The sequence below is a fragment of the Balaenoptera physalus genome (assembly GCF_965194825.1).
Source record: "Balaenoptera physalus genome assembly, chromosome: 16".
NCBI classification, from domain to species: Eukaryota; Metazoa; Chordata; class Mammalia; order Artiodactyla; family Balaenopteridae; genus Balaenoptera; species Balaenoptera physalus.
Window position 1 is genome coordinate 84,359,295 of NC_138898.1, and position 11,210 is coordinate 84,370,504.

The following is an 11,210-nucleotide window of genomic DNA, read 5'->3' on the forward strand; positions in this document are numbered from 1 at the left end:
GCCCCTTCCCCTCTCTCTGGCTGGCTGTCCCTCAGGGGCCTCAGGCCACAGCTGTCTCCCTCCCTCTGGGCCTGCTGGGCAGGAAACCCAGGTGGGAGGGTTTCTGCTGCGGTAGGCCACCCAGGCGAGCTTGGAACCTGACCTCTCACTTGCTTCTCTCTGCTGGCTTCCTCCCCCATCCCCCCTCCCCTCACCCGTGTTGGATCAGGTCAAAGGAAGTTGTGCGGGCAATCTCTCCCCTGCATTTATTTATTTTCCTACAAGTAGATTATTTAAAAAAAACACCAAGGAAGTATAGTTAAGCAACTTAGATGTATGGTTCAATCACGTTAGGAGCAAGCATTTGCTAGAGAGTACACACTTCTGCCCCTGGGAATTCAATGCCATGAATATTTTTGTATTCTTTTTTTTTTTTTGTATTCTTTCTCCCCTCCTGAAGGAGTCTCACCCAGGCCTGGCACCGAGTAGGCCATGAGTACGGGCTGACCCTGTCAGTCCTTCTCCACCTTGTCCGCCAAGACTGGTGCAGTAGCTCCCTGACCCTTGTCTCCAGTCCTACCCCTCCCCAGCCAGAGCTCGCCAGATCTCGCATCTGCTTCAGTACCCTTCTGTGGCCTTCCCCGCCCCGCCCCCCAGAACAAAGTCCAGCATCTCAGCCCAGTGCCTTCACGATCCTGCCCCACCCACCTCCCCAGCCCCCTAAACTGCCACTCTTGCCCCCTGGGGACCTGAGGCTCCAGCATCTCTGAGTTCCTGGGGTTTTCCCCCAAGCCCACCCAGTGCCCCGTCTACAACTTTGTTCACACAGCTGCCTCTGCCTGAACCGCCCTTCCCTCCTACCTCCCATAAAGTTAAGCAGCGGCTCACAACATACCCTGGTCTCCTAAGGATGCCTCCGTTTCTCTCCTCTGAAAGAGCTCCCGTCTCTGATAAAATTCTCCTCATCCTTCAATCAAAGCCTTTCTCCTGGTCCCCCCCCCAGAAATCCAGGATAGGTCTTAGCTCCCTCTCTAGGCAATGAGGGCAAGGCCTTGCAAAGGGTGGACCCATAGGGGTGGGAGTAGGGAAGGGGTGAGAAGTTATGACTGACCAGGCTGCCAGCCCAGCTTCTCAAACCTTAATGTGAATACAAATCACTTGGGGAGATAGCGAACAATCAGATCCTGACTCAGTCATCCTGGGCTGTGGCTGAGAGTCTGCATTTCTTTTTTGGGGGGGACCGTGCCACACGGCTTGCAGCGTCTTAGTTCCCCAGCTAGGGATCGAACCTGGCCCCCCTGCAGTGGAAGCGTGGGGTCCTAAGCACTGGACAGCCAGGGAAGTCCCAGAGTCTGCATTTCTAACAAACGCCCAGGTGATGCCGATGCTGCAGGACCGGGAGCCACTTTGAGCAGCAGAGGCCTAGCCCACTGGATTGGCTGGGGAAGGGAGGCCACTGGGAGCCCAGGTGTGAGTAACCATCATCCGGGGTATAAGACGGCAGGGTGGTGCCTGCCCGGGGGTTACCAGTGGGAGTGGCTTCGTCGGCATCATGGGGTCGAGCTATAGGCTCTTTGTCTGCTTTCTGCTCTGGGGAAGCCTGGAGCTGTGCAACCCCCAGCCCGTGTGGCATGATGAATCCCAACATCTCATGCCATCGAAGCCACCCGCCGTGATGGTGGAGTGTCAGGAGGACCAGCTGGTGGTTACTGTCAGCAAAGACCTTTTTGGCACCGGGAAGCTCATCAGGCCTGCAGACCTTACCCTGGGCCCTGACAACTGTGAGCCGCTGGTCTCTATGGACACGGATACCGTGGTCAGGTTTGAGGTTGGGCTGCATGCGTGTGGCAACAGTGTGCAGGTGAGGCTTGGGCCCCCTCGGCGGCCCCGGCTTCGGTGGGATGACATGGGAGGGGGCCGGTGAGGGGGAGTGTGGATGCAGAGCCGGTATGAGGCGGGGCTGGGGTGAATTCCTTTCATTTGTGGGGTAGGGTGGGTGGAGCAGTTGAGGCCTGAAGCTGGGCCTCCGTGGCATGGGGATGTGGGGGAGTTCCTGCCTCTAGTTGCCTAAGCTGGGGAGGTAGGGTGGAGTCCAGAGGTGGCAGTGCACTTTGGGCCAGACTGGGCACCCCCGCTCCAATTCCTGAGGATTTATGAACCCCTGGAGGGCATCCAGGAGAGATGTAACTGATGTAGGGGAGGAGGGTGTGATAGGATCCCCTGGGGGTAGCCCAGCACTTGCGAGGGGCCCTAGAAATTTGTATGGAAGAGATGAACTTTGACACCTCAGAAAGCTCAGAAGTCATCACAGAAAAAAAACACACCAGAATTTTGGCATCCCTCATTCATGTTTAATAGCTCTGAAGCCTTGAACTAAAAGTGATGTTGAGGGAGGGGCCAAAGGGCATCGTGTTCATCTGTGTTGAAGAGGCTCAGAGTGGGTCCCATAGGAGCGGTCTCAAGTAGGGGGCGTGTACAGGAAGACAGCTGAGTAATATTCGGGCCAGACGCCTCCCAAGGAGAGGGGGGAGGGGCAGAGCCTCAGACTCCGAGGAGGGGCCTTTCAGCAAGGCAGGGTCGGACCGGGCCCAGCTGGTGCACGATTCCCTGGACCGACTTCTCCCGCTCAGAGAGCCTGTCCTCCCCTCTGTCGTGCCCCGCTGCCCACCTGGCCTTGGAGCACGATCAGCCCCCGGAGTTCTCCTCTGGGGCTCTGGTCTCAGTGTGGTGCCCGGGGCTGTCCTTGAAGCCTCCTGGGCCTTGTTTCCCTGGGGAGAGCATGGGAGGCCGGAGCTGCAGGAGTTAAGGAATGATCCTAATTTAGTAACGCCCAACCTTGGGGCATTAGAATCACCTGGGGAGTGGTTAAAACTCCTGATTCCCACAGCCCACCTTAAATCGGAATGGAAGTGGAGACAGACATCAGTAGCTTTAAGATCCCCAGCTGAGTCCACCGCGGGGCACAGCCTGATGACACCTCTCCGCAGGACAATCTGCCCAGTCTCGCCAGATGAGAATGCCGCGGGCCGGGGCGACTTCCCGGGGACGCCACCTGTGCCGGCCCACACTCGGCTTAGTGATGCTCTGCTGTCCTGAAATTCTTTCCTTTTGAACAAGGAGCCCCACGTTTTCACTTTGCACTGGGCCCCACGAATATGCAGCCGCTCCACCTGGGGGCCTCGCTGACAGACAGTTAGGATTCACCCCTGAAGTTTGAGCGGGCCGAGGGCAGGGCCAGGCAGCCGTTCACTGCGGGGCTGGGGTCGGGGGTGGGGGCAGGTGCTGCAAACTGCCCCAGAAGCACCTGCTTGTGCTCTTCCGGCCTCAGGCAACCACTAAAAACCAGCTTCCCCTTGTGTGAAATGGGCTTGAAGATAAGTCAGAAGAGGGAGGGCGAGTTAGGTAGTAACTGCTGTGGCAGTGAGTTAAAATTTCTGGAAGTTTTTTGCCTCTTCCTGGAGGCTCTCTTGGCCTCAGGCCTCTCCTGGAAAAGGAAGAGTGTGTGTGTGTGTGTGTGTGTGTGTGTGTGTGTGTGTGTGTGTGTGTGTGTGTGTGTGTGTGTGTTAGGGTGGGGTGAGGGCAGCAGTCTGAGAAGGGAGCATACACCCCACGTCTCTGGTCGTTGGGCGCTGCTTGGTGATGACACGGAGCTGATCCAGACTCCCTGCGGTGGTGTCACCATTTTGGGGTGAAAAGAGGTGCGAAGGGGGTGCCTGTCCAGGCTCTCCCACGGGTCAGCGGCGGAGCAGGCTTTGAGCCCAGGGCCTGTGTTCTCTCCACCTCCAGCGGCCGGCCCTCCTGCCCCTGGCCGGGCGGGCGCATCAGGGCAGGTGATGCTGGGAGGGTTAACCCCTCCCCTTTCCCTTAGGTGACCGACGACGCCCTGGTGTACAGCACCTTCCTGTTCCATAACCCCCGCCCTGTGGGAAACCTGTCCATCCTGAGGACTAACCGCGCAGAGGTCCCCATCGAGTGCCGCTACCCCAGGTCCGTGTGGGATGGGCCTGTCGCTGCCTGTGGCGCAGAGGTCCCTCGGCAAGCACGTCAGCCTCCCGGCAGCATCTAGCTGCGAGGAGGGGGAGGTGCTCGGGCTGTGGTCGCTGCCCTCGGTCCTGGTGCGAATGGAGGGCCTGCTGCCTCTGCTCTGAGCCTCTGAAATTGGTCGGGGCCACAGCTGCCTCTTGGCAGAATCTGCGAGGCTGCCTGGCCCCTGGCCCCCTCAGAGTTCAGAAGTGGTCTTTCAGTAGCGCAGGGCTGGGTTCCAGGCTCTGACCTTGGCCATCACAACCTGCTCTCTCCCTCTGGCTCTCCCGCAGTGGCTGAGTGAGGGTGGGGAGGCCCCAGCATGAAGCATGTGCCTGTGAACTGGGGCATCGAGGGGGGAGGACAGGGCGACTGGTTTATAACTACAACACCTGGCCCTGTGCTGGGCGGAGTGCGAAGGCCTTGAACCCTGCCCGCCCATCTGGGAGGGGGGAGGGGAGATGGTGTTGATACCACGAGGAAACAAGGGATGAGGCATGTGTGGAAGGGCTTCCCAGAACAAGATCCTGGAGAGGGGGCCCTCGGACAGTGGGCAGACACATCTGGGCAGAGCCGTACACACCGCAGAGAAGGGCAGTGTGTCACTAGTAGGGGCTGCAGCTCAGGGACCTGGAGCCCCGGGCCAGGGGTGGACAGCTGCTGTTCTCTTCCCAGGCAGGGCAACGTGAGCAGCTGGGCCATCCTGCCCACCTGGGTGCCCTTCAGGACCACGATGTTCTCGGAGGAGAAGCTGGTTTTCTCTCTGCGCCTGATGGAGGGTGAGCGAGGAGTGCTGGGAGGGGGCAGCCAGCAGGGGGCGCTCTGGCAGGCCCTCACCCTGGCCGTGCCTTGCAGAGAACTGGAGCGCCGAGAAGACGACGCCCACCTTCCAGCTGGGAGACAGAGCCCACCTCCAGGCCCAAGTCCACACCGGCAGCCACGTGCCCCTGCGAGTGTTCGTGGACCACTGTGTGGCCACGCTGACACCGGACTGGAGCACCTTCCCTTATCACACCATCGTGGACTTCCACGGGTGAGGCTGGGCTACCTCTCTAGGGAACCCTTGTGCAACACGACCTGTGTCACCCTCCTCGATCTTTAACTGTGTTTCCCTTGTTCTCTTTAAAGTTGTCTCGTGGACGGTCTCACCGATGCCTCATCTGCTTTCAAAACACCCAGACCCAGACCAGAGACCCTGCAGTTCACAGTGGACGTGTTCCATTTTGCTAATGACTCCAGAAACACGGTAATGGCTTAAGAGCCTTGAATAAGGCTGAACTCATAGGGTCAGGCTGACCAGGCTTACTAGCCGGTGTGGTCACTCACTAGCTGTCCCCTTAAGCAGTGATTTGATAGTTCTGCCCTATCCTAGTAACTTATCGAGTAGATAAAGCCATGGGCGCTAGTGAGATCTTTAGGAAGGCACAGGCCCTAAGAGACCGGTAGAAAATCCATGAAGGATGGAGAAATTCAGGGATCCTGGAAACAGAACAAACTAGGAGAATAGGAACGCAGGAGACCTAGCTGACAGCTCACAACGGACGCGCACCAACAATGCAGCGTCTGGTGACCAAGTCACTGACCTTGTCCTCACCAAGGTCAGCGGGGCCAGAACCCAGATGGGCTGAGTAAAGGACTTAATAAGAGCAGGTGTCAGCCTTCCTGGAGGCTTTCTAGAAGGGCAAGGGAAGCAGGTATGAACTTTTCATGCTAGGTAGCCTCTCGAACTTGATCATAGGCTAGACCTGTGACTTTTTGAAACCTGAGTGCATCAGCGTCACCGGGAGGGCTTGTTGAAAGAGACCACTGGGCCCCCTACCCAGGGTTTGGTTCAGAAGGTTTGGAGTGGAGCCTGAAATCTGCATTCCTAATAAGTTTCCAGGTTCTGGTGATGCCGCTGCTCTGGGGTCCACCCTTCGAGAACCACTAAGCTAGGAAGCTCAACTTGACACTAAGGGTGGCAGAGGGAGGAGGGAGCTAAAATGTGGACCCCTCGTGATGGCTGGGCGGGAAGCACAGGTAGGACTGGCCTCTAGCCAGAAAGTGCTGGTAGAATCTTCCAGACGAAAATCAAGAAGTTTTTAAACAAGTTTCCTGAGATAGGATCGGGAGGATGTGAAATTTGGAATAGCTGGTCAGGAAGGATTAGTGACTAAAGCAGGGATTTTCAGCTCTGGCTCTGTACTTACCACCTAAGGATCATCAAAATACTGATACATCCCATATATTTTCATTTAACTGGGTGGGGCCTGGCATCAACTTTTCCAGTTTCTTAAAGTCTTCAAAAGTCAAGCCAAAAGAATTTCACAGCAAACAGCTATGTACCTACAATTTAGGTTCTACCATTAGTATCTCACCATACCTAGCCACAAGTCTCTTTATTTAGAAATGCATCAAAAGCCATTTAAGCTCCCTGGCGCGTCTAATAAGCAGCTAGGTTTACAAACCGCCAAACCAGAGGCTTACGTGGCTGGCTGGCATTGAGGGACGAGCGGTGTGAATTTTTAGACTTCGCTGATGCTACCTCACCTCACCCAGAAGTTCTGTCCAGAGAACAGACGTCATCTGCTACAGATGGTAGACAGACAGAAGGAAGGGCACAACTGGAGCTACTGGGAGATGTCCTGGAGCTTTCTGATGGCAGGTCCTGGGTTGAATGGGGCTGAGGATAAAAGAAAATAGACTCGGGAATGGTCCCGGTGCCCAGATCGGTGACCCTGTGGGTCCTAGGGTAGAAGATCCTGGTTGGGGTAGGGAGTCGACCTCAGAGAGGTGGTCCAGGAGTGAGGAAGGAGGGGATGAGGCTTCACACAGGTGGTGGCCATCAGCATGGGTGATTCTTGAGCCGGCATCTGCCTCTCCAGGGATGGGGTGGGGGTGACTAAGGTCAGAGGACGATCCTATCAATGGAAGGCAGCCTTGAGCTCTCGGAGGGCGGGTGGGCGGGTGGCTTGGCTGATGGCGGCTATGGCACAAGGGAGAAAGCTAACGAGGAACTACCCTGGGATCCGAAGCCCCAGTTTAGCATCAGCAATATGTTCTGGGAAGAAGCTGAGGGTCAAAGCAGTTCCCTTCCTGGAATAGGAACACTAAGGGACCCGGAAGCCCTTCTTTGGTGAGGGGGCTGGGGTGTGTGTGCAGATGGAAGGCAGGCAGCCAGAAGTGCAACCTGGATGGTTCAAGTTTCCGAAACGGTTACCCTGCAGGCACACTTGGCCACTAGGTGGTGGCCGAGGTTTGTGGTTCTGCAGAAGGCTTTAGGAAAGGCGGTGGCACCTCGGTTTCTTTGCAGGACTTGGGGGGTGTGTGCATGTGTGTGTTGAGACCCTGAAGTATGAAGGGGGACCTCTGACTGTGGGGACCTCTTCCAAGAGGACGCAGGCTGACCTGAGCTCTGGTTTTGTCAAAATTCCCCCCACTCCAGCTGGTCGGGTGGGATTTTGGCCCCTTTGGATTTGATTTCCTGTCCCTGAGGTTCTGACTTAATGGGCCCAGGGGCTTAGGCATGCTAAGTGATTGGAAAAGTATGGGAAAGACCAGAGGAATAAAGATGATGGTTCCGATTTAGAAGCCAATTTGCGACTTGCTCTGAAACCTGAGGCAAGTTAACCTCTGAGCCTGCACTATCCCATCTCTAAAGTGGGCTTCCCCTCCCCCTCAAGGGTTAAGGGTTATAGAAGAACTGGCTTACTAGTCACTGCACTGCCTAGAACTCCACCTCGTAACAGCTGCTCTTATTTCCAGATATATATCACCTGCCACCTGAAGGTCACTCCGGTTGACCGAGTCCCGGACCAAATAAGCAAGGCCTGTTCCTTCAGCAAGTCCTCCAATAGGTGAGGAGACCAGATAGGACGTGACCGGGGTAGCAAACTGACCACGCTCCTGTTGATTCCCCCAAGGTGCCTACTGTCAGCAAACCGCTTCCTGCAGACCGCACAGCCGTCTGACCCTTGTGTCTTTCCCTCTCAGATGGTCCCCGGTAGAAGGCCCTGTTGATATCTGTCGATGCTGTAACAAGGGGCGCTGTGGCGTATCGGGCCGTTCCAGGAGGCTGACCCACCTGGAGGGACAATCTGTTCCCCGTAGTCGCAGGCATGGTAGGTCTCCAGAGGGCCCCAGGGCTATTGCCCTCCCCTCCGTCTAGGGCACTGGATGTCACTCTAGGGCGACACTTGTTCCCCATTTAAGGCTGCTTACCCCTAGGGGGATGCCATTTCGGGGCTAAGTGGGAGAGGCCCCAAGCCCTCGCCCTGCTGTCGTCCGGGGCCATTCTGCAGTCATCCTGGAGTCGTGACACATAATCAGGGGTGTGGGAGAATAATGCAGCTGTTAGAACTAAACCTACTGGTCTAGAACCCACTGAGCAACCCCAAACCCCTAACCTGACTCCTGTGTGGGGACTAGAGTGACCCTTGGATGTCTTGTCTTTCAGTGACAGAAGAAGCAGATGTCACAGTGGGGCCACTGATCTTCCTGGGGAAGACTAGCGACCACGGTGTGGAAGGGTCCACCTCCTCTCCCCCCTCGGTGATGCTGGGCTTAGGCCTGGCCACTGTGGTGTCCCTGACTCTGGCCACCATCGTCCTGGGTTTCACGGGGAGGCGTCGGGCTGCTTCCCACCCTGTGTGCCCTGCGTCTGCTTCCCAATAAAAGAAGAAAGTGGCCTCTGGGGTGTGGCACAGTAACTAGATGGGGGTGAATTGGGAGGGGCTGTGTAGGGGCGGAGGGTCAACTGTAACAGGGTCACGGGTTCAAGCAGCGAAATCGAAGTACCGTTGTGTCTTTAGCAAGTCTGTGTATAGAGAGGGTAGGGCTTCCTCAGGCCTTCCTCAGATGCCTCAGGGCTTGTCTTCCCAGGGCAAGTATAATCCCACATCTCCAAGGAGGCCAAGATGAGAGGTGTTGGGGGGCTAAAGTAGGGTGGGCCCTGCCAGCCCCGCTTCTAGGGGGGCAGAGGGTCCTGGCTCTGGGCCCTATGGATCTGATGCCAGGGCTGGGGGCAGGGAGGAAAGGACTTCTAGTCGCCTTCACTAACGGCAGCAGGCACGAAGCCACGTGTCCACGTGCTAGAAGCCCAAAGGCCAGAGGTGATGGTCTAGGGCAGTGGTCATGTGGGACCTGAAGTCGCTGTAGGGGAGCCCTTCTGGGGGGTGAGTGTCATGGCCAAGTCACCAGCTGTGGGTGCTTCAGGGCTTCCTGTGACCGAGGGGAGTTGCCTCTCGGCCTCCCCCACTTTCATCACTCCCCCCCCAGAAGCTGCCGTGCTCCCCCAGGCCCTGGCCACAGCCTCTGGGAGTGCTCAGCAAGGGAATGGTGCCCCGGTGGTGCCCAGGAAGCTTGTGGCCCCTCTCCAGGGGAGGTGGCCGTGCTCTCGCTGTTGAGGGCTGTGATGTCCCCACCATCGGCTGGCCCTTAGCTGCCCAACCTCACCACCAGCTGCGACTCATTCTCACTGGGTGAAGATCTCCTTCACCGTGGAATCCCAGCTTTGCTAGTCACCTGCTGTGAGCCTGGGCATCTTTGGGGGCAAAACGGGGCTGGTACCTGCTGGGCAGGGCTGTTAGGCATAAACTGATCGGAGTCAAATGGCACTTAAATACATTCAGAGCAAGATCTGTGTGATTCTAGGCCTCAGAAGTACAGGAAGGCCTAGGTCCTTGCCCCTCCAAGCATGGTTTTGTGAACACCGTTGGGCATCACCTGGGGATTTGTGGGAAAGGCAGAGTTTGGGGCCCCATCCCAGACCTAAGAATCTGCATCTCAACAAAATCCCCAACTGATTCAGGTGTGTGAAGTACTCTGGGCCAGGGGAGTTCCATCAAGAAGGAATCCTGTCCCCTGCCCCCATCAGGTGTGCTGTACAGGAGTAAAAGACTCGGGGGTAGAAGAGGTGGGCTTCCTGGAGGTGGTGATCCTGGAGCAAATCCTCAAAGAACGAGCAGGTCCTAGCTGGGCAAAATGGGGGAGGTGGGTGTGGAGGGAGGAGAGGAGGGCGAGAACCTGTGGCTGTAGGAATGGAGGGCCTGGATGTCCAGTAAGGGGGAGAGTGGAAGAGGCTGGCCACGTAGGGCTGATAACATGAAAAAGAGCCACTGAAGGGCTGAGTGCCATGGATGGGCCGTCCCTGTCAGGGAGATCAACCGAGCAGCAGAGTAAAACCTGGAGGCTGACAGAAAGCCAGCCTGGCTCCCTGCCATGGCTGGGCTGGCAGGTCACTTCATCTGTAAGATGGGACTGTCTGAAGACTGAGTAACAGAGCACTTGGTGGAATCCTGGGTCACGCAGCAGGACCCCTGGGCCAGATGGCCTGTCTCACATCCCACCCAGCTCCACCCCTGCCTGAGCCCATTTCCTCCTGCTAAGAATCGTCCTGTTTCAGATGGGGGAGTTCTCGACTTCAGGATTATTGTGAGGATTCATGTGACACTTGGAATGCAGCGTGTGTTCAGAGCTGGTCTCCAAGCTAAGGCTACTCCCAGGAGCCCCTGGGAGACGGTCCTCGCTGCGACCACCCACCCGTTACTTGCCCTCATGATCCTGGGTGTTGCAACATCTTGGGAACTCATTTCTCATTCAACTTCTGCTGTCCTCAGAGGAAGTGGCTGCGTCTGGTGTGGGGAGGAAGTGTGCCGAGGACGTAACCTCAAGTGTCAGCCCCAGCTAGTTCCGGGAGGTAGGTGCCCTCAGCTTGGGTGCAGAGGCCACCTCCAGCAGTAATGTCAGAGGACCCTGCCTTCCCGCCTCAAGGTGGAGCTTCCGTGGGAAAGGGAGGAAGATGGCAGGCCCATTGCTCAGGCCGCCTCTTTGCCGGGCATTTGGGGAAAGTCCCTATTATATCCTGGGAAACTCTCGGTGAATCAACACTTTGAGTGTTTAAAACTGCACCCAGAGTCACATAGCACATCCTGTGGGCTCCAAGTGCACCTGTTCGCTCTCTTGGGAAACCCCACACTTGACCCACCTGGACCAAGTTGCAGCTCCAGCCTATGGGTGTGCCCCCACGGTAAAAAGTTTAAAAAATAAGACAACTTAATCTTAACATTTTGCCTTCCTGATAGCCAGGGGTAAAAAGGGAGATATGAGCTATGTTAAAGAACAATGAAAAAAAAAATCATCCTACAAATATAAAATTAAAATGTGTCAGAGATCTTGTTTGAACTCATTCATTGAGGGAAACTGCAAGATGGAAAAAACTGGTTCAAAGG

The 11,210-nt window shown here is 56.4% G+C and overlaps 1 protein-coding gene across 1 annotated transcript; it reads left to right on the plus strand.

Moving 5' to 3' along the window:
- The first annotated feature begins 703 nt into the window (after positions 1-703).
- On the plus strand, positions 704-8,865 carry ZP3 (zona pellucida glycoprotein 3). The gene is made up of 8 exons (XM_082430555.1): positions 704-1,840; positions 3,848-3,970; positions 4,682-4,781; positions 4,858-5,035; positions 5,131-5,248; positions 7,747-7,838; positions 7,975-8,102; positions 8,438-8,865. The coding sequence occupies exons 1-8, from the start codon at positions 1,532-1,534 to the stop codon at positions 8,653-8,655; spliced, it is 1,266 nt and encodes a 421-aa protein (XP_082286681.1). The 5' UTR covers positions 704-1,531; the 3' UTR covers positions 8,656-8,865.
- The last annotated feature ends 2,345 nt before the right edge of the window (positions 8,866-11,210 follow it).